Raw genomic sequence first — 23,261 nt, 5'->3', positions numbered from 1 at the left:
GACATAAAGGCCAAGGTGCAGTGCAATTACCTCTGAGGGTAAGGACTGAGTTAGTTATGCAGAAGGATACAGCCAGAGTTTGCATCCAGAATCGCTTCCCTGCTTCTCCAGCTCTGAAAGGTGAAGGGTAGTGGTGCCTTAGTCATTAGATCACCTCCTTTGTCTGCAAAAGGTCCCAGGCTCAGTCCTTGATGACATCTCCAGGTAGACCTGGGAATGTCTCCTGACATCCTGGAGTCTCATTGCTGCCAGTCAGTGTATAAAAAACTGAGTTTGATGGACCCCATTGGTCTGGTTCCGTATAAGGCAACTGCTTCCACTGCGGTTCCAAAGTAGCCAGAGTAGACCCAGTGTAGGAAGCCAACCTGTTATGCAAATTTTGGAGTGGATTTTGCACCCCAGATGCAAATAATTTTGCATTCCCAAAGGCACACCTCATGGAGTTCTGGAGGAGAGACTCATTTCCTGTACTTGATCATTTTAAGGCCGCTTTCTTCGTGGTATTTTTTAAAACTTTGTATTATTTTCCTAAGCTACAGAGTAATTCCCAATAAAACAAGTAAATAAGAATCCATAAAAACACAGTCCATTAAAAGAACAACAAATCACTAAGGAACATTTAATAGCAGCAATCGGGCCTCTCCTCCAAATGCCCTCCAAGAAGATGTACCCTCTTAAAATGCTCTTAGCTACCTTGAAAAACTGTGCGGAAAGGAAAGAAAAGGAGATTTTCCCTAAGTATATGATAAAGTACTAGAACTGGGTTTTGTTCCTAAAGCCAAAAAATAGTTTTGTATTTTGCAGCCAACTGAAGAAAATTTAAATTTTTAAACTTTAAATGGAGTTACAAGTACATAAGATGTCTAGGCCAGCATCTTGTTTCTCAGAGGTCCAGCCCCAGGTATTCAGAATCTTTTGATCATGGAGGTTTGTGTACAGCCAGCCTGACTGGTAGCCATAAAGAGCCTTCATGGATTTGTTTAATAATTCTCCTTCAGAGCGTTGGCAAACATCTTGGGACATCAAATTCCATGGTTCCACTATATATTTTGGGAAGAAGGCCTTCCTTTTGTCTGTCCTGAATCATCCAACATTTAGCCTTATTGAATGACCCCGCTGGTTTCTACTGTCATGAGAAAGGAAGAAAAACTTCTCTGTATCTAATTTTGCCATACCATGCTGAATTTTATATCTCTTTAGCACCCCCCCTCTCTCTCCCCCCCCCAACACACACACTGCTTACCCTTTTCTTAAACTAAAAAGACTTAGAAGGCTGACATTATTAAACATGACTACCTTAGGTTTATTCATTTCAATGGATCACTTTGGCAGAACACCCCCAAACTATTTCACCTTTCTGTATAGGGGAGTTATGCCAACCCCTTCCCTCCTTCATTTGGGTTGCCCATTTCTGCACCTTTTCCAGCTCTACAATAGCCTTTTTGAGGTATAGAAACCAGAACGGTACACAATATTCCAAGTGTGGTTGCACCAAATCATTACAATATAGGGACATTACACTTTCCTAAAGATCCATCAAAAGGAATTCACCATATGCAATTGGCACACTGATCTCACCTGAGCAAAGCTGCTCCTGGACATTGCCAGAACTTGGACATCTGTGCCCAAGGCTGGATCCAGGAGCATTCCAAGCTGCAAACCTGAGCTTTCAAGGGGGATGCAGCTTCAGCCAAGGCAGACTGAATCCCCATTCCCTGAGCTTCCATTCTGTGACTAGGAAAACATCTGTCTTGTTGGGATTAAGCATCATTTTGTTAGCCCTTTTCTGATCCAATGCTAACTGCAAATGCTAATGTAGGAGTTGGGGGGGGGAGAATGGATTTAGATGGGGAGGAAATATAGATTTGGGTGTCATCCACATATCAGTAGCATCAAATCCCCAAAACTTGCATGACTTCTCTGAGCAGTTTATTAATGAACAAGTTAAAAAAATCTAGTCCAGATGCAGCCTCTCCTTTAGGATGAGAATTGTTCAAATGCAAGGAGATGAGTGAGATGAGGACAGCAGGAGTTGAGTGGCTCCATCTACAAAAACATTACCTGAAGGGTCACTAGGTCACCCACCTTGCGTCTGCGCTCCCTCCTCTGCGTGGGTGCCACCCACCTGCCTTGCAAAGCTGGCATCACTGCTCCCTCCACAGTCAGAGATTCCTAGGCATTTGGGGGGTGGGTGTCTCTTGTTTTTCTAGTTCTCTTTGACCCATCAGCTACTGACAGGTCATCCTACAGGTAGGTATAGTTGCTGTGAAGTGCTGCAAAGGCAGGCCACCACCAGCAGATTCATAAAGGGAATGGACATCTTCCTGGAAAAAGAGTAGGGACTTATCAGTTGAGCCCCACAGGTTTCTGGGCAGTGCCAAGAGGTGAATGGACAATGGCAAAACTGCCCCCCTCCAGGGCCAAACTCTTTTTTTACATGGTTGGCCACAGAGTCAAATCCCAGCAGCCATCAGAATGGTATGCAGGAACCCAGAACAGATGATGGCTTTGTGCTTTGTCTGGCCCTGCTGGAGCCATTGGCCTGGCACACATTGTCAGCCACAAGGAGAGGAGTTCCTGCCCACTTGCAGGGCCAAGGGTTTTCTCGTTGCCCAGCTTCTAGTCTGCCCCCTCTCCAAAAGGCCAGAGTGGAACCCTCCCCCATTTGCATGGGTGTTTGAAGGCAGAAGTAGAGGTGGGGCTGGGGTTTTCTTGCAATAAATTTAACTATGGGCTGGGAGGATGCAAAGAACTCCCAGCCACAGTATGCATGGCTTAGTCCAGAGCTCTAGCGCCATCTAACGTCTTGATCTGGTGCACCATGTCTCAAGGGCCAGGCAGGGTATTGAGGAGATGTCAGATTTCCAGTTCCCTTAGATTTATTTAGATCAGTTGATCAAACTCTTCCAAGGGACCCCTGTGTAGAGTATGTTATAGTAAGTGAATAGACTGCTGTAATGCACTCCATGTGGGGCTGCCTACAGAGACTTCACATGAAGCAGAATGCATGTGGAGGAGAGCATAAAAAAAGCATATAAGAAGCCTGGGCTTTCCCTGACCCATAGGTTTGGACCCTGTTTTATCGGTATGAACCCCCTAAATTTCTGCTTGATTTACTTTTATAGGTGTTTAGTCTGTCTTATTGGCTGTATTTTTTATTTTATATTGTATATAACGTACAATATTTAGATATTTTTGAAATATTTTTAGAATTACTTTTTTAAAAATATAAATAAACAAGTCGCCACTACTACATACCAGATGCCTTTAGCTCTGATTTGCTTCTGGGCTCAATTTAAAATGCTAATCTGGACCTTTCCATCCCTAAATGGTTTGAATGTTGGTTTTATTTGATGGACCACCTGCTTCCATATGAAGCTGCCTGGGCCCCAGAAGCCTTCCTTGCAGGCTCGTGGCCAGATACAGCAGGCTAACAGGCATTAGAGATGAGGCCTTTTTAGGAGTGGCTCCGGATCTTTGGAATTCTTGCTCAAAAGAAGTCTGCATGGCCACATCTTTGTTCATTTTAAAATGAGACTTTAAAACTTACTTGTTTCAGATTGCATTATGTTAGAAGTGTGGTGAGGTGGGTTTTACCCTGCTGCTGTTTTTAGTTTTTGTAACTGGATTCTTTCCTTTATATTTTTAAAAACTGTTTTATGGTTTAAAGATCTTTTGCAAGCTGCCTGGAAGAGCTTTGGCCTGAAAGGTGTTGCAGGGGAGCTTTACATAGACAGCCTTGAAACCAGGTTGTGAGGCATTTACAGCTTCTTCTGCCCACTGGGGCATTGGAGAACCTTGTTTGGTCCACATTTGTAAGCAGGCCAACTCATTTGCATTTGTCAGATGGGATGCTAGGCCTGCAAGAGGAGAGTACAAGAGGAAAAGAGAGATGGGCTGCAAGCTGCAGATACCAGGAGATGGTGGAAGCAGCCAGGAGTTCTGCAGGGGCCTCTGGAATCTGCTGGGGAGGGGAGATGGGGGGGTGGGAAGGCCAGCAAACAAGAGGCTGCCATCTCCTGGACACCTGTCCTTGACCCAGTGGCTTCTCCACGCCCCTGCCTGGCCTGCCTCCTTCCCCTGCCCACTTCTTGCAATATCAACTGCGAGCAGAGGAAATCCTCTGATGCAAGCAGAATACTAAGCAGCCAAGCTTTGTTTTCCTGGGAGAGATTACTGACATGAATTGCTGCAACAGCAGCCAGCAGCTGGGCAGGCCCACAGAGGGTTGGAGGCAGGCAGGGTGCTCTCTGGTGGCCAGCTTTGTCCTTTAAGGCTTAGTCTGAAGCTGGTGCAGCAGGCACAGAGGCCAAGGCCAACCAGAAACGCTCCCTGCTGGGCTTCAGTGGGAGAGGACCAGTAGCAGTGTGGTGAGCATCCTCCTCTGCGGTGCCTGCAATCCATGAAATGCTGCAGGTTCAGTGGCAAGACACCCACACCCCTCCCACCACTTTCTGGGTCCCTTGGGATTGGGAACAGAAGAAAGTTAAGTGGGGGTGGGGGGAACCGTTGCTCAGCAAATGTATATTGACAAGAGGTTTTGCATCCTCTTTGCAAGGCAAGTGAGGGGGCATTCCCAAGAGACCTTGAAAGGAAGGAAGAAGGGGATGCAGCAGAGGGAGATGGTTTCCTAAGCAGAGGCCTTTGGGGAGAAGTGGTCCTCAGCTTTAGCCTGGCTCAACCTCCTTGTTTAGTGGCTCGGAGGAACGTTTGTTTGTATATCCATTCACTTCTTGATGAGTTCCTGGGTTGCTAGTCACACCGTGCTGGGCAAAGCAGCCTCATGCTTCCAATGAGCATGACTCATTTTTTCCAGAGCTTGACCCTAGAGAATGAAAGGTGTGCTTGATTTTTGTCATAAAAACACCCTCCCTCCTTTAAAGCATTTCCAGAACACCCTCCCTCCTTTCAAAATCCTCTGTCCATCTTCATCTATAGAGAAATACGGAGAGCTGGAAGGGCCAGGGAGGGGAGGGGAATTGAGCAGCTCATGGCTTCAGCTCAGTCCTTGGAGCCCAGAGCAGCTGCTGTACAATGGATGCCAAGCAGGAACAGCTGCTGTAGTGCAAAATCCTGGGCACGCACGCGCGCGCGCACACACACACACACACACTGTGTGTCTGTCTTTTTTTTTTTTAATGGATGCATTTTAAATTGGCCACAGAGCTCAACCCATGGAGTGTTTTACAACTCAGCAGCAGGAGCCCAGGCTCCCAGTGAAAGTATCGGGTTGGGCAGCTCATCTCTTTTGCAAGGATCACTGCAGGCTCATGAGGAACCCTCGCCCCCCCCCCCCCTGCTCATTTCCCAAACTCACAACTGCCTGCACAATTCTGAGAAGCGGGGAGGGGCTGCCTGAAGCTAGAGCATTTGCAAGATCCATGCTATGGGCATGTTTATGTCTTGCTCATTGAACATCCAAACACATCTGCATATCCAGCAGTGCTAGAAGAAGCTTCCTCATCAGCACACGTCTCAAATTTGCAGGACTCCAGAGCAGCCTTTCAGCCCTAAAGCAAATCACTTTCCGTCCCACTGAAAGCTGAAGTCAGCCCCCCAAATGGTTAGCATAAACTGTGCAGAGCTATACTGCCTGTGCCAAAATGTATTGGTCTAGTTTGGTTTTCATTTGTTGTTTGAAGCCACTCACCAAGGAATCTTCCTGCAGCTTCCCTGGGGTGGGAGTTCAAAAGTAGCTGGTCTGGGCTACTGTACTGGAGGTCACTTCCCCCAGGAAGAGGGCAGGGAAAGCTGAAGCCAGCTTGGAAACTGCCAGCCCTTCCAGCTTCTCCTGGATAGCCACAATGGCCTGGTTCTGAAGGCAGTTGTTTTGCCCTTGGGCACTGACTATGAGCACTTGTTTTGAACATAGCCTTTTCTACTGTCTCCCTAGGTCAGAGGACCCTCCACCACCAGAGCGAGGACCTGGACACAGTCATCCTAGTAAACCCTGATGAACAAAGCACTGTGTCAGAGGTAAAGCTCTGGGGTTCCTGCCTACCTGGGGTCAATGTAACCAATGGAATTACACCTCTAAGAGTTGCTACAGTGGCATGGTGCAAAAGTTGCCTGCTTCTTGACTTTGGGGGCAAACCAGCTACAAATCCCTTATGAAACCATCCTCCTGCCCCGTCAGGATAAATATTTATGAAGGGGAGTAGATAAAGGCCTTAAAACAAAGACCCTCCTGCAGAGCCCTGTGCTCAGGACTGCACCCAGTTCCCTCCCCCACTTCTAGGGACCTGGCTGCCTTCCTGCTTTTCCTCTCTGCCTGCAGCTACATTTGACTGCACAGATTATCCTGACCAGGTGTGGGGGGTATTTGGGTTCCCTGCCACCCCTCCTGTGACCTTGCCTGGGGCAGGGCTGGGCTATTATGGGGCTGTGTCTAGAGCCCAGACTCAAGCATGTTTAGGCAAGATGCAAAGAGGACTGTCTTTCCAAGCTTATTCATCAGACATGGCCGTTTGCATTATCCAAGTGAGGGCAGCATTTCTGCAAGTCCAAAACTCAGGAGCTGAAACTGTCTCTCCTGCTGCAAACAGGTTCGTTCCTTGATATGTGACCCTTCTGCCTACAAGCTGCTGGTGCTCTGTGGACAGAGCACAGACCAAGAAGGAGATTTGATCCTGCAGGCTGGGACCTTCACCTACCAGAAATTTGCTGAGATCCTTGCAGATCCAGAGGTAAATTGGGTGGGTGGGGAATCTGGGATTTGTATGTGTAGGAATCTGGCTGAAATAGGTGGCTTTGGAGGCCATCCTCAGGCTGTTGACTTGGGGTACTGAGTTTGGGACCGCCTTAAATGAGGATTGCTGCTACTACTGTTGTACACGTTACAAATCTTCCCAGGCATTCAGGATGTGTTACCAGAACTTTATTCACCATGCATTCCAACTCCTGGCTTATTGTAGGCTTGGGAAACACTCAATTTCCTGCAGAGGCCCCTTTCAGATTATTAGTCTCCAACACACACACGTCTCCAACACACACACACACATACACAGGGTAACATATTTCCAGGATACTATTATTGATACATCTGGTGGACACCTCTGGCCACCCAAGAACAATAGTTTGTTACATAGGTTGACTGGTAGGTTTCCAGTTCTAGTTAAAAGTTGAGCTTGCATGGATTTGACTAAAAAAGACATCTTGGGGTTTTTTTGTCAAGGACCTTTTGGGGTGCTTCTGACTATTGCCTGCTTCTGACTCTTGTAGGTTGCCCAGCTTCTCAGCAACACAGATCCAGCTTCCAAGGCCTCCCTGACTGTGTCGTGCTTAGGAGAGGGAGATTGGAGCAACCTAGGACACCCCCGATTCCAAGACCTTCTCAGTCTGAGACTGAACCCTGACCCAATTCTACCAGAGATGGATGGGGTCTCTGAGTTTGCCGAGTATGTCTCTGAGACAGTGGATGTCCCATCTCCCTTTGACCTCTTGGAACCCCCAACCTCAGGGGGCTTCCTCAAGCTGTCCAAGCCCTGCTGCTACATCTTCCCTGGAGGGAGGGGGGATTCAGCGCTCTTTGCCGTCAATGGGTTCAACATCCTGGTGGATGGCGGTTCAGAGAGGAAGTCCTGTTTCTGGAAGCTGGTGCGGCACCTGGACAGAATTGACTCTGTTCTCCTGACCCACATTGGGGCCGATAACCTCCCTGGCATCAATGGTCTCTTGCAGAGGAAGATCGCTGAGCAGGACGAGGAGCAGTCTCAGGGCTCCACCAACTACAGTGACTGGATGAAGAATCTCATCTCCCCTGAGCTTGGGGTGGTATTCTTCAACGTCCCTGAGAAGCTCAAAATGCCCGAGTCTTCCATGAAGGCCAAGAGAAGCATTGAGGAGGCTAGCCTGACCCTGCAGTACCTCAACAGGCTGGGCATGAAGCCAGAGCCCCTTTACAGGGTGGTCAGCAACACAATTGAGCCCATCACCTTGTTCCACAAAATGGGTGTTGGGAAACTGGACATGTATGTCTTGAACCCAGTCAAGGAGAGCAAGGAGATGCAGTTCCTCATGCAGAAGTGGGCTGGGAACAGCAAGGCCAAGACGGGCATCATTCTGCCCAATGGGAAGGAAGGGGAGATCTCTGTACCTTACCTGACCTCCATCACCGCCTTGGTTGTGTGGCTCCCAGCAAGTCCTACAGAAAAAATAGTGCGAGTTTTGTTCCCTGGGAATGCACCACAAAACAAGATTTTGGAAGGGCTTGAGAAACTCAGGCACTTGGATTTCCTGAAGTATCCTGTTGCTACGCAGAAGGAAATTGCCTCTGGCCTTCCCACCCTGGCACTCAAGCAGACCAAGATCAAGCAGAGGACAGACAGCAAGGAGAGCCTCAAGTCTTCTAAGCCGGCGGCTGCCAAGGCAGGTGGTGAGGAGGGAGCAAAGGAGGTGAAGTCTGAGGTCCTCAAAGAGGCCAAAACAGAGAAGAAGGCCAAGGAGCCACTGGAAAAGCCCCCCAAGGCAGAGAAAGTAAGAATGGACTCCAGCGATGCCCTCAAAGCAGAGAAAAGGAAACACAACAAAGACAAAATGGGCAAGAAGCACCTCAAGGAGAAAGTGTCTAAGCTGGAGGAGAAAAGGGACAAGGAGAAGAAAGAGATCAAGAAAGAGAGGAAGGAGATTAAGAAAGACGATGGGAAGAAAGAGGAAAGGAAGGAGTCAAAGAAAGAAGAGAAAAAGAAGGAAGCCAAGCCAGAGCTGAAAAAGATTTCAAAGCCAGACTTGAAGTCATTCACCCCTGAAGTGAGGAAGACTTTGTACAAGGCAAAAGCTCCTGGCCGGATCAAAGCGGAGAAAGCTCGCAGCAAAGCTGAGAAGGACGCTGCCCATGGAGAGCCAAAGAAGGCCTTGCCTGTGCCCAGGAAGCCACCAAGCCAGCCCCCAGAACCAGCAGGCGTGGCTGAGCACAGGCTGGTCTTGTCTTCCCCAGAGGACCTCACCAAGGACTTTGAGGAGCTGAAGACTGAAAAGCAGGCCAGGCTTCCAGAGGCACCTGGTCCTGCAGAAGGAGAGGCAGGAAAGCAGGGGCTTGGTGATGTGGCTGCTCAGGAGACAGACCTGATCCCAGAAGGGGTCAGTGGCCCAGACTCCTGGTCCCAAGTTGCAACAGAGGAGGAAACGGGCAAGGAGGGAGGAGGGGAAATGCCCAAAAGACCTGATGAGAGAGCAGCCGCCTTGGGGGAGCCCCTTGAGAGAACAGCAGAAGTCTCCGGAAAAGAAGCAGGAGAGAGAGATATAATGCAGGCTTCCGGTGACTACTCGGAAGACAAATATTCTGCTTTGGAAATGAAGTGGATGGAGACACAGGCAGAGAGGCAAATGGACAGGAGAGACAAGGGATTGGAACAGGCAGAGCTGGAAGGAACTGAAGAGCCCCTTGCAGAGGCCAAAAGGGAAGAGGTAGAGAAGAGTGAGCTTTCTCTCTTCCAGCAGCCAGAAGGTCCCCTCTTTCCCTCCAGAGGGAAGGAAAAAGAGGCCAAGGAGGAAAGCAGACTGCCTGGGAAGCAAAGAATGGGCAAGGGGGAGGAGGGGGAGGAATCTTGCCTGGGCGGTGCTCCAGCCCCACTTGGAGAACACATCTCCTACATCCAGGATGAGACCATCCCTGGCTACTCAGAGACAGAGCAGACCATCTCCGATGAAGAGATCCATGATGAGCAGGAGGAGAGGCTGCCCCAGCTTAAGACAGATATTAGCTCCTCTGACATTGCAGTGCCAGACCAGACCGGCTCCTTTGAAGCTATCCACGGGATCCAGGCCATGGCAGCTGCTGGCCAAGACCCTGCAGTCCTTGCCTACCCCACCAACATTGTGGCTGCTCCCTTGGCGGAAGAGGAGCATGTTTCTTCAGCAACATCCATCACAGAGTGTGACAAGCTCTCCTCTTTTGCCACCTCTGTTGCAGAGGACCAGTCTGTTGCCTCGATAACAGCACCGCAGACAGAGGATACTGGCAAAAGCTCCTTGCTGCTGGATACAGTGAACAGCATCCCTTCCTCTAGAACAGAGGCTACCCAAGGTCTGGACTATGTTCCCTCTGCTGGCACCATTTCTCCCACATCTTCACTAGAGGAGGACAAAGGCTTCAAGTCTCCACCTCCAGAAGACTTCCGTTTACAAGCAGAAGGTGAGAGAAAGCTTGAGGCCTGTAAAAAGGGCCTGCAGCAGCAACAGGAACCAGAACAGGAGGAGGAGGAAGAGGAGGAGGAAGAAGAAGATGAGACACCAAATATTGAGAAGCCTTGGAGAGCGCAGGGTCATTATGATGCACCTTTGTTTTCTCAGCAAGGGCCCCTGGGAGATGATTTAACAGGAGTGCCAGTGGAAGGATCCCAAGAGGCTATTCTGATACTCGACGGAGAAGCCCAGTTGCTGCAGGTAGTTGCAGGCTCTGGTGAGGCTGAAGAGCGGTGCATGAGCCCAGATGACAGCACAGTCAAGATGGCATCTCCCACCCAGTCGGGCCCCACCAGCGCTGGGCACACACCTTTCCACCAGTCCCCTGTAGAGGAGAAATCGGACACTGTGGAGGCTGAGCTGTTTGACAAGTCTTCTGAGGTCCCTGTGAAATGGGATGAAGAAAGAAGTCCCAGCAAAGCCACTGAGATCTCCAGGGCTTTTGAAGGAGAGGTCGCTGCTACTGAGGGGCTCTTTTCTGGGGGGAAAGAGGCATCAACTCTCCTTCAGGACAAGCCTGTCCCAGAAAGTGTGGCTGCATCAGAATCTGCACCTGTCCAGAGTGAGGATCGGAGACTGCTTCCTGAGAAAGAGGAGCTGGCCATCAGTTTCTACCACAAGCAAGAGACCCTGGACATTTCTGACCTTTATCCTCTCACCAAAGACACACTTCTAGAGCCCAAAGAGGGCTCTCCATTGAAGGGAGCAGACACTACCGAGGAAGCCTCCCAGGAAAGCATGAAGTGCCCTGCCCATGAGGTGCTCTTCTCTGCGGCTGACATTCCTCCTCCAGAAGGGTGGGAGGAACTTTCCGATAGAGCTTTTGGTGAGAGTTCTTCACAAGTGCCCACAAAACCGCTTTCACCAGAGGAAGCAAAGGAGTTCCCATTTATTGAAGACACTCCTGGGAAAGCAAAATATTCAGATGATTTTGCCATGGAAAAATTGCCAGAAGATGGGAATGCCCTACATTTCACAGAACGCAGCTTAGGCCAAGAGGGACCCCCCTCAGTTGCTATCAAATACACTTCCCCAGAAGGCAGTGACATTTCTGTGAGCCTTAGTGAAGAAACCTCTTTGCACATGTTCACAGGAGAGAGTTCGCAACCTGATGCTCAGTCTCTGTCTACAAAAGAGGTCCCTGCTCAGAAGCCCTCACCAGACGTGTTCACAGAACAATTCTCTCCTGAAATGAGCTACCAGGCTTACACAGAGCAAAGCCCTTTTGGAAGCAAAACATCTGAAGCTTTGGCCAAAGACAATTCACTTAGTTCCCTTTCATTCCATGGGAAGGATCCATTCCAAGACAGTCATGCCACCCTCACGATGTCTTCTGCAGACACTATTATGGAAGATGCCAGAGCCGTATCCTTAGCTGAAAAAGAGCCCATCAAAGAACCATCTCCAAGACCTTCCCCCAAAGAAAGTCCAGGTTCAAAGTCTTCAAGCTTCACAGAACCAAGCCCAGTTCTAGAGAAGGAGCCCTCGCAAGTGTCCTCTGAGGAGACGGGGCCTTGTCGGTTGCTGGAAGAGGAGCAGGATACTGAAGAGGAGGAGGAGGAGGAGGAAGAAGAGGAATCTCCAGAAATGGAAGATATTTATCTGAAAGACACAAACTCTGAGAAGAAAGTGTGGTTTCCAGAGGAGATGAAGGAAGTGCCATTAAAAGAGCAAAAGCCGAAGTATGGGAAAGAAAGAGGGGAATGTACCTTCTTGGATGAGGAAATAGAAAAACATGAAACAAAGGCTCCTCCTCCTCCCATGACTGAAGAGGGAGTGATTTCTCACTCTGTGGCAGAGTCTGAAGATGACATTTCTGGACTGGCCATGAAAGACATTTGGGACTCAGGATACAGGCACTTCCACGAAAACGTTGCCACTTTGAAGCAAGAGACACCTCCTGAGAATCGCTTTCCCCATGTGAGTGACAAGGTTGTGGCCCAGCAGATGCCAGAAACATCATCTGACCAAACACAGGCATTTTCACAAGCAGCTGCTGAACACAGTGCCCTGGACACAAAGGAATCCAAGATGCCTGGCTCCAAAAGCCCCCCATCTCCTGGGCTAGAAAGTGTGTCAACATCCGGCCTGGAATGGACTATACTGTCCCCTCCACACCAGGTCAAGATTCCGCCTACAACAGGGTGGAGGGAGGAGTCCCCACCTGAGCAAGCTGAAGAGGAAGTGGCCACAGAGCCATGGTCCAGCTCTGTGGTGGAGCCTCCTGCTTTGGAAGAGGAGAGAGAAGCATCTGCACCAGAGCAGCGAAAGTCCCCTGCAGTAGACCAAAGTGTGCCCACACTCCAATCAGGAACCACAGAGAGGAGATCAGAGGGTGATGATGTCTACAAAAGCAAGTGGGATCCCAAAGAGATGCAGGACAGAGAGCAGGAGGCTGAGGTGGAATCTCACACTTGCTCAGAGGAAAGCCAAAAGGAGCAGGTTGTGAGGGCAGCTCTGCTGAGTCCAGTAGGATCCCAGGAAGACAGGGCCCCTGCAGTTGTGGAGCCAGGGAAGAGTGAGTCCTCCCACCTTGGAGGAAGTGGAGACCTCACAACCTCTTTGCAGGACACAGTCTCCATTGACCAAGCAGAGCATCACTCCTGGCTCAGCACCACAGACTCTCCCAGTCAGTCTGGGCTCTGTGAACCCAAATTTGACACTCTTGGAAAAGGGGAAGAGAGAGAAGCAACTCCTTACCCTCATGAGAAGACTTTCCATTATGCAGATATCTATGAGAATGTTGTCATGTCTAGCATTGGCCACTTTGGAAAAGATGTGGGTCTCAAGATAGGGACAACCCTTTACCCCATCTCCTCCAAGGAAGAAGAGTCTTGCCTCTACACTCCTACTGAGAAAGAGCTCTCGTCCCCAGTTTCCCCGAAGGACAAAGCAGAGCCCTCCTTTGAGTATGCAGAGGTCCATGCCCAGGGCCATCCTCCTCAGAAGCCCAGTGTCCCACAGAGCTTGGCAGCCCAGGACCACCCACAGCCTGATGAGAGCCTTGCAGACTCTTCACCTCTTCTGCCAGGAAGTCCCGTGAGCTCCCTGCCTGCAGCCTCTCTGGGGGACAAAGGCTTTACCTCCCACACTGATGTGGCAGGTGTGCTGAAGCAGGAGGAGACAGCTCTTTACATTGAAGGTGCCCACCCTCCAGATGCAAACATCAGCCAGGAGCAAAGGTCTCCTTCTCCCAAGCACTCCCTGCCCAAGGATATGTACTATGAGCAAGCCAGAAGGGGAGAAGAGAGCGCCAGCGACTCAGAGCTGGAGAAGGGGGCCAAGGAGAAGTCTGAAAAGGAATCCAAGCACCCAGGGGAGCCCCCTTCAGCTCTGAAGCCAGCCAGCGAGAGGGAAGAGGAACCCTATGCAGACATTTCGGGATTGGAGAAGGAGGACTGTCTGTCAGCGACATGGCAAGGAGCATCCTATGGTGCATTGTTGGGAGAGGAGAGTCAGACAGAGAGAAGAGCCTTGAAGGCTGAGGATGTTGCTGCCTATGGCAGCCTTGCAGGTCCAGAAAGGCAGGAGTGGTCCTCAAGCAAGCCATGCTCCAAAAAGGAGGAGGAGGAGGAAGAAGAAGAGGAGGAGGAAGAAGAAGAAGAGGAAGAGGCCTCCATAGGGAAAGGCTTTGGTGACACTGACTCCAAAGGCTTCTGCTTTAGTTCTGCTGCTAAAGAGAAGGACCCTCCAAAGGGCCCAGCGCTGCTGACGAAAGGGCTGGATTGCTCTTCCTCGGGCTTTGAACTCTCTTCCCTGGGCATGCACCAGCCTTCCATACTGTTCCGACACGAAGCACATTTCTCGTCCCACTTACGAGACAAATCCCTCGCTTTTGGCATCCCTGATTCTGACCCCTTTGAAAAGGGCAAGAGAGATGAATACTTGGAGGTATCCAAAAAGGTTTCTAGTGAGGATTCATCGTTCCCAGCTGGAGGAGGGAAGCTTCTCTCTGGGGCACCCCAAGAGCAGCAGCTGCACAGGGAGTCATCTAGCTCTCCTGAGGAAACCTTCTTGAGGGCCTCCATCTCAACACATCCGGCAGTCAGTGAGAGCCCCTTGTTCCCCCCCTATCGAGGAACAGCTGCTGGGCCAGATGCCCAGAGAGCACAGCAACCCACGTCCCCACAGCTTCCAGCAGGTTCTGCAAAGATGTTTTCAGGTGAAATGGGAGGAGATGCCTCTGCCAGCTTAGGCCTGCCCTCTCTACCCACTCAGCAGTCTGAGTCCAGCTGCACAGTTAGCTGCACACAGCAGCCCCCAAGCCCTGGAGAGTGGCCAGCAGCCACTCCCCTCCCTGACATCCTGGCTGTTTCCCCCCACTGCCAGCAGGAGGCAGCTGCCACTGCCAACGGGCCCACAGAGGTGAGCCTCAGCCCCCTTGCTTTCCATGGTGGGCCACATCTCACAGGGGCAACAAGGAGTGAGGAGGACGAGGAGGAGGAAGACGAGGAGGAGAAGGAGGATGACGAGAAGGAGGACTGTGAGAGACAAAGCCGTCCCTCTTCCTTGTTGAGCTGTGAGCCAGCTTTCCCGCCCTTCTTTCCAGATGCCCAGCATGGCAGCCAAGCAGAGGATCATGGTGACGCCTCCCATGAGTTGGAGCCATCTCTGGGAGCCACCTCAGAGTACGGACAGAGGTTCTCGTGTGAGTATAAGCAAAGGAAGGGAGAGCTGTCCCCATCGTTCATCAATCCCAGTCCTCAGGATTCTTCAGAGGAGAGTGAATGTTCCCAGGCTGAAGGTCACCCTTCTGTGAAAGGAAGGCCACACTCCATCCCTGGTGGCCATAGGCAACCCCCTGCCACAGCAGAAGAAACTCCCCCCACCTCCGCAAGTGACTCTGGCACCTCCCAGTCTGACTCGGATGTCCCTCCAGAAACAGAGGAATGCCCCTCCATCACAGCCGACGCGGCCATGGACTCCGACGAAGATGCCGATTTCCTCCCAGTCGACAAAGCTGTGGGCAGCTCCCATCACAGCAGCAGCAGCAGCAGCACAAGAGCTGGTCATGACCCCCCACCCATCACCCTGGTGGACCCCCATCCTCACCCTCCACACCCAGATGTCTGCATGATGGACCCCGAGGTGCTGCTCAATGATCAGAACATGAGCAGGCCTGACAAAATATCCAAGAAGGATCTGAAGGAGAAAAACAAAGGGGTGAGGAAGCCGCTGGGCAAGCCCAAGTCCTCTTCCCCTGCCCGGAAGCCTGAGAAATGGTCCCCAACCCCCTTGAAGCAACAGCCACCAGACCGGCCTCCAAAGCCAGCACTGGCCAAGAGAGAGAAGCCCCTGAAGGCCCATGGAGAAGAGACGGGTCCCCCCAACCCTGGCAAGAACCTCGTCAATGGAGTCAAGACCAGCCCAGGTAAGACTGAGCAGAGGCCCTTCTTGGCGGGAATTGTGGCGTCTGTGCTCTCACCTCTGGTTGTCCAGCCATTTGTCTTCTGCCCAAAGTCGGGGAGACTTTCCCAGAACCAGGATGTGCTGCTTCTGCTCCCTGGTTTAGGGTCAAAGATTGCCAGAAGCACTTCCTGTGGATTTAATCTTGGGCATGAATGACAAATCAGGCCAACCTTTTCCTGATGGAAAATACACTGTCTCCAGTTCTGAAACGCTGCACTCTGGTGTGGCTATTACCAAATACATTATTATGAGGGGGAATCTCTCTGGAGGGATCTCAGGCAGAGATGCAAAGGGATCACCAGCCAGGTGAGTCCTCCACTGTCAGAGGTGATAGGTTCTTGAGACCCAGTTGCTGCAAACTGCAAGCAGGGAGAGTCCTGCTGTTGTGCTCACGTTCTGCTTGGAGGCTTCTTCCCTTTGGGGCTTTTGGTTGGCCAAGGGGAGAGCAGAGTGCTGGACTGTGATGATCTTCCTCTGGCCTCACCCTGCTGCTGCTACAGGGTTCTTCTTAGGCAGTAATTCAGACTGCGGAGCTCTGCCTTGGGCCCTATAATAGTCTGCCTTTCTATAAATGCATTGGACGAAGGACGGAATCTCAGGGAACCCTAGAAAGCAGGGCCAGGCTTGTTTGTGTGGAGCGGGGAGGGAGGCCCCTTCACTTGCCCCAATGAGTCAGAAGCTGATCCTTTTCTCCACCAGCAGGAGGTGCTATGCTGGAAGTGCAAGGTGGTCCTTGGGCTCCCAGTAGAACACCTCTTTGCAGAACTGGGCAAAGTGGGCTGTGATTGCATAGGGAGGACAGAAGTCATGCCCTCAGGCTGTTGTTGGGCCCCAGTCACACTGGCAAAGGTCAAGGTCAGTGAGAGCTGTAGTCCAATGGCATCTGGAGGGCAACAATTTGGCCACTATTGCGTGTTCTGCTTCTCTCAGTGAATTCCAGTTTGCTTTTCTCTTAGCTTCTCCTGGCTCCTTGACTTTTCCATTCTAAAGAGAGGAGCTGAAGTGGGCCAGTTGTGGGATGTGAAGAAATGTTAAGAATGATGTTATGTGAGAGATCCCTAGTTGGGGCATTTTCATCTGGAGAAATACAAGTAACTCAAGAAAAGATAATTGTGGTAGGAGTGTATGCCCCAAATAATAAATCTGAATTTTACAGGAAATTGGAAGAGAAGCTTTGGGAACTTGTGAATGGAAAGATAATTTTGATGGGAGATTTTAATGGAGTTATATCTATCGAAATGGATAGAACCCAGAGAGGGGGGAAATCAAACTCAGGCAGACTACCATTATTGTTTTTTCAGCTGACATATAATCTTAATTTATTTGATACTTGGAGACTGAAGCATCCCACTGAAAAGGATATTACCTATTTTTCCAAAGATAAAAAATCAGGAGGGAGTATAGATGCAATTTGGGCCTCGAAAAAAATTGACCTTGAGTCTGGTAAAAGCAGAGATTTTGAACAAATCTCTCACAGATCATAATCCAGTTACTATACACATAAAATTCAAAAAGCATTCGAGGTAGGTAGAGGATGAATGATGAGATATGGAGAGATGAGCAAAAGGTGAATAAAATGAGGGAATTGTTGAAGGAATTTTTCGAAATTAACAAGAGACAAGGGACAGATAGGAAAATCATTTGGGATACCAGTAAAGCCTATATGAGAGGAACTGGAATACAACAAATGGTGAGAATAAGGAAGGGTAAAGAAAATGATATTGTGGAAATAAACAAACAGATAAGGGAGAATGAAAAAGAATTGTTGAAAAATCCAAAACAAGAGAGTATAATCCAAAATATTAAAATTCTACAATCCCAATTAACTAATTTAATAAAGAAGTGGAAAATAATAGTAAATGGACAAAACAAAGGCACCACATTTTTCGCTCTATAAGACGCACCTAGTTTTTGGAGGATGAAAACAAGGAAAAAAATATTCTGAATCCCAGAAGCCAGAACAGCAAGAGGGATCGCTGACAGATAACTGACAGATATAATAAGACACAAACTAAAAAGTGTTGTGAAAAAGGAATGGGAGTGTCTAAACAAATACCTTAAAAGACAAGGTTCGAGGACAGAAACCTGGCTGAGTCTGGAATAACCTTGTGAAGTGAAAGGATAAGAAAGAGGGATATATATTTAGATGCTAGGATAGAGATGAGAAGGAAAACAGGTAGATACAATGAGAGGTAAAGGAGGTGCTGTGGGATTGGTGGAAGTCAACGTTTGTTTTCCTTTTTAGTGTTTATACTATTAATTTGTAAGTTTTGGATTTGTTTTTCATATGTTTGTTTTTGTGTTTTGTGTATTGCTATTTTTCGTTTTCTGTTTATTGTTGTGTGGAAAATATTAATAAAATTTACTATTTTTTAAAAAAAGAACGATGTTATGTGAGCGATCCCTAGTTGGGGCATTTTCACCAGGAGCTGATGGGCGGGCAACCACCCTGCTCAGTTGCCACCAGCTGGTTTAATGTCCCCTCCCTCTTCTCTCTCCCTAAGTCTCCAGCAACCCCAAAAGCAGCTCCTCTGTGCCCCCTGGGCCCCCCATCTATGTGGACCTGGCTTACATCCCCAATCACTGCAGTGGGAAGAACACGGACCAGGAATTCTTCAAGAGGGTCCGGGCCTCCTACTACGTCATGAGCGGCAACGACCCAGGCAGCGGGGAACCCAGTCGTGCAGTGTTGGACGCCCTCCTGGAAGGGAAGGCCCAGTGGGGGGAGAACCTGCAGGTATGGGCTGGGCTGGCTTCTCTGTGGAGCCAGTGGGGGGAGGAGAGGACGAGAGTTTGCAAGCATGCCTAAGGGCTACAGCAGAGCATGGCTCATGGAGAGCTTGCTTTCTCTGCAAAGTATGACTTCTCAGTGCAACAAGAACTGTTCACTTGAAGGGGAACTGCCTAAGTCAGTCCTGGCCCTATGCCCACCAGGCAAGCCAGTGCTCAGCTACTGCTTGGTCTCATCTGGCCAGGAAGGCATTGTCTCCATTGGCCCACCCAGCCACCTCTCCTTGGCCTAGAATAATTCTGAGCCACGTCCAAAGAGGGAGGCCCACTCACCTCCACCAGATCTGCTCTAGCTGCTGGAAAAATTAGCTCCAGCCTGCTCCTTTGACCCATCCCCGCAGCAAACCTCCTTCTGCCTCTGCAAGGGATGCTCTATTAGCCAGAGGTAGCTGCCTTGTTTCCTGGCCCTGCTGTGATTGGCCAGAGCACCAGGGAAACCCCTTCCCAGCCTGTCTCTTGTGCTTCCTCAGGTGACTCTCATCCCAACACACGACACGGAAGTGACCCGGGAATGGTACCAACAGACCCACGAGAAGCAGCAGGAGCTAAGCATCATGGTCCTGGCCAGCAGCAGCACAGTGGTGATGCAGGATGAGTCCTTTCCTGCATGCAAGATCGAGTTCTGAGGCCCCCCTGGCTGCAGCAGCGCATCTCATCCGTCCATCCGCCTTCCCCACCCCCCACCATGCAGCACTGGGAGATCCATCTACTCACAGCGCAAGTCTCCTTCCTGTCCCAAATGTGGTCTGGATTTGCTGGGCACATGCTGCCTGCACATGGCTCTTGTTTGCCACCATGCCCAGGACGTGTCCAGCATGCCTGGATGTGTGTGGAGTGAAGGGACCCTCTTGGGAGCTGCTTCACTTTTCCAGATTTATTTTGCTGCCTCCGTCATTGCTGTAGAATAATTCAGCTGCTTTGATGCTGCTTGCGAAAGCGCTGCCCCCTCCCTCCCCGCTTCCTTGCCTGAGGGCTCTTCTGACCTCCAGAACTTTGTCCGACTTAGCCCACGGGGTAGCTTCAGATGGAAGCAGCACAAGAGACCAGTAAAAAGGAGGACGAGAGCAGGAAGAGAAGGAGAGACACCATTCCTCAGCCTCTCAGGTGTGAAGTGAGAACTGAGCTGGGAGGAGGAGGAGGAAGAGGAGATGATGACACAGAAAAGTGGAAACCGGCTTGCCTGCCCTCCAACACTCTGCCAAAGCTGTGCTGGAAAAAGAATCCAGCCTGGCGCACCAAGGAGTACATTGCAGAGAAACCCTTCAGCTCTGCAGTCAGAAAATGCCAAATACTGCATCTTCAGCAGTGCCAGAGGTGAAGCTGGCCCCTGCCAAGTGACTCTGCCCTTTGGAGGAGGATCATGTTTATAAAGTCCCAGTATTTCCCTGTGAGCAAAACAGTGGCTAGAAGGGGGGAAATTGGGGTAGGTGGGTGGGGACTGGATCCCTCTGGGGATGGAGCTGGCACTGCTGCACATACAAGGACATCCTTTCCTCCCGTTTGCTAGAACTGAGGGCCAAACCAAGTGAAGGGGGTGTTTGCAGGCTCTTCCTCCAGCTCCCCGCATGCACTGCCATTCTCCTCGCAGCTATTGCAGATAGCATTAGAGGCCCTTCAAGCTGTCAGCAGCCACAGTGAGGGGCCCCGTTTTCGTCCTCTGTGCTGCTGGCAAAGCCAGGGCTGATGGCCCAGCACATTGTAGCCATGGGGAAGGAGGGGGCAGAGCACACTTGGGAAGTCACAAATCATGGGCAAGCTCTGAAAAAGGCTTACAGAGTCTTTGGGTGTGGCTCTTGGTCTAGGAAAGAATGTGCTCAGCCCTCTTAGCTGGTCTAAATTGTTCCTGCCATCAGACTGGCAAAAACGGAAAAAAGAAAAGAAAAAGTGGAGCTGGGGAGAATCCCATAGGAACTATTTTTCTGGTCACTTGTCTATATATTTATTTTGGGTTTCTTTGGGTTTCTTTGGGTTGTAATTGGAACTGACCTTTTATTGGAACTGTGTATGCTATTTTGTGTGTGTGTGTGTGTGTGTGTGTGTGTGTGTGTGTATTTAAAATATTTTTACTGTGAGCTGCCATCACCACAGTGAAGGCTTCTGGGTTTCAGGGCACAGGGTAAACATCACATTTCTAAATGCAGTAAGCTTGACAGATGATAGACAAGCCCCTGCCCCGCTGCCTTCCCCCTGGCATTTGGTTCTGCAGCCTCCAGGGGCTCAGTTCCATGCTCCAGCTCCCTGCCCTGCAGGAAGGGGCCCAGCAAGCCCAATTGTTGCTTTCCTGTTGAGCTTATCCATTGTGGTTTGGGTCTTGGACTTGCCCTCATGGCTTGTGATGAGGCAGCAGCCAGAGACCAGTGCCTACAAGCCATGTATGCCCAGGCCCAGCAGCAGAGGTGGTGGGTCCCTGGGCCTGGACAGACAAGCTGCTGCACTAACCCACCTATGAATGTGTCTATCTTAAAACTTGAAGCAGGGGCCAGTGGGATTTAGACCCACTGCTCCATCAGAGGAGAAAGTACTTCAGGGGAATATCTTCCCCCACATCCCTCCCCGCCCCATGGTTACTCAATGATCTGCTCTCCACAACCCCAATTTCCCCACCCAACCAGATTGAGTCCTTCCCCAAAATTTGTAGTTTTGAAGCTGGCTTCAGCATCTCCCTTCTTCACGTTCTACGGCAAACCTTGTAAAAACTGCTGTTTATAATGCACCCAGACTGAGCTCCATTAGCAATCCCACCACCACCCACCCAGAGGGACCGTTGGGGAGCCCAGGAAAGAAATTACGAGAAAGACATTGAGCTCCTGCTTCTGCTTGTTCCTGCATGGGGACCCCAGCACGCAATTCCTCCTCTGCTGCGTCATGCTCATGGGGACCTTTCTCAAAGGCAGCAGCGGCGAGAAGGACTTCTAGGCCAGCTCCCGTTGCTACTGAATGTTGTATAAATAGAGCCCAGTGCTCCCCCCGCCATCCTCCTCTCCTCCATGTTATGTACAATCCAAGGTCCTGAGTTTCCTCTTCCCCCTCCCCTCGCATTTCTGTGTGCAACTCTCTGTAATTCTAATGATTGTAAATGGAGGGGCCTGCACTAACCAATAAAGCCACATTAACTGCGACTCAGAAGGGGCTCCTGTCCTGCTTCCACTGACTGATGCACTGGCAAAGTGCCCAGCCCTGGTCCTCCACCCACCGCTGAGTCTCTTCCAGCCTTTTGGAGCTGGGCTTCTGCTCCTCCACCAGCATCCATGACCCAGTGTCTCTCCGGCCCAATGACATTGAGCGCCATAGGTCAAGGGAAGGAGAAGGGCTGCTCTGTTCCCTCAAAGCCCCTCTGGGGGCATTCCAGCGCAACTGCCTGCCTGGGCCTTGCTCCTGCTGCTTCCCTCACCCCACACAGCAGAGGCCTAAGGGGTCAGGGGAGGGCAGGCCAAAAAAATTATCTCCTTTTTGCTTGGTGGGGAATGAACAGAACAACCTGCTTTGTTGACCACATACCTTTGGTTCAAAATAGCATTTTCAGAAAACTACTCAGGTTTGTTGTTTGCAGCACAAGAACAAGGATTTGGCCTCTGTTTGTGTAACGTTCCTCATGAGCCATAGAATCAAAGAATCTTAAGAGTCGGAAGGTGCCCTAGGGTCACCTAGACCAGAGCAAAAGAATCCAGAAGAGAATGGCACCCTAGAAAACAACTGGTTTCCCTTGTAGATATGGAACACCAACAAAGAGTGCAAGAGCAGAGCAACCTTCTAGCTGGGCCACCAACACAGGCCAGACAGTTGGAAGACCCTCAAGGTGAGGGAAAGAGCTGCCTCCTGCAACTGTGCTTGTTGAATCCCACCTCTGAACCTGTTAAATTCTGCATCTCCATCACAACGGATTATGTGCAATTTCTTCCTCTCACTCATCCCAAATCTAGTCCAGTCCATTTCATTGGGCAGCTGCCAGTTCTAAAATTATGTGAGAGGCAGAAAAACTATCTCTACACTGTGAAACCCTCTGTAATTCTGCCCCCCACTAATTGCCTTCCCCCTCCAAACTAAAGAGTCACCAATATTTGTCTTTCCTTGCATGAAGGTGTTTCAACTCACCCCAAGGCTGCTAAATTTGCTCAGCAGCCTTTGGCAAGCGTCTGTTAAAGTCTTACTGAAAATACAAGTATGCAGGATCCACGTGTTTGTTGACACACTCAAAAGAACTCCAAAAGTCTAGCGAGGCCAGATTTGTTCGTCCATATTGGGGTAGTCAATTTAGTGCCCCCCCCCCATGTTGTTCAACTGGAAGAACTCCCAACATCCCAGATGGGTCAGGCAGGCTACATGGAGCCAAAGGGAGTTGGCATCCAAAAACATCTGTAAGGGAGCGTGTTGGCTCCCCTTGTTCTATATGATGCTTTGTAATTTTCACTTCAAAAACATGTTCCACCAACCACCCAGATGTTGCGATGGTGGCCAAGCTGTCCTCCTCTTTGAGCAAAATGCCCCTGCCTCAGGAAAGACTGCTTCCTTCTCACACAAACAGACCTCCAAGGGTTTTCAGACACCCTCCTTTTGTGTCACTGATGTCCTGCAGCTTCTCTTAGCAATTATACAGCCCTTAAACGGCAGGAGGAAACAGTGCTCTAGTGCTCAGGTCCTGCTTGCAAGCTTTCCACTGGGGCACTTGGTTGGCTATTGTGATAAGAAGATGCTGGACTAGATGGGCTTCCGCTGGCCTAATCCAGCAGGTGCATTTTAAGTCCTTTCTAGTGCAGCTGCTAATTCTGCCTAAGGGACCCCCTCTATACTGTGCAGCAAGAAGGCCTCTCAATGTGCAGGACAGCTGTGCTTCAGGAATCCTTGCCAGCTTAGCCCTGTCCTGTGCAGCCTCCTCCTCCCGG

General features: G+C 50.1%; 1 protein-coding gene across 2 annotated transcripts in view; it reads left to right on the top strand.

Moving 5' to 3' along the window:
- MAP1A (microtubule associated protein 1A) overlaps nt 1-21,500 on the top strand; it is a 36,227-nt gene extending 14,727 nt beyond the window's left edge. For both annotated transcript variants that reach the window (XM_028707234.2, XM_028707237.2), the window contains 5 exons: nt 5,894-5,976; nt 6,546-6,686; nt 7,222-15,553; nt 18,096-18,328; nt 18,852-21,500. In XM_028707234.2, the coding sequence (XP_028563067.2) occupies nt 5,894-5,976; nt 6,546-6,686; nt 7,222-15,553; nt 18,096-18,328; nt 18,852-19,007 (8,945 nt within the window). In that variant the 3' untranslated portion in view covers nt 19,008-21,500. The remainder of the gene's footprint in view (nt 1-5,893; nt 5,977-6,545; nt 6,687-7,221; nt 15,554-18,095; nt 18,329-18,851) is intronic.
- Nucleotides 21,501-23,261: the final 1,761 nt, after the last annotated feature.

The sequence above is a fragment of the Podarcis muralis genome, chromosome 14, assembly GCF_964188315.1.
Source record: "Podarcis muralis chromosome 14, rPodMur119.hap1.1, whole genome shotgun sequence".
NCBI classification, from domain to species: domain Eukaryota; kingdom Metazoa; phylum Chordata; class Lepidosauria; order Squamata; family Lacertidae; genus Podarcis; species Podarcis muralis.
This window is presented reverse-complemented; position numbering and strand designations above follow the sequence as displayed.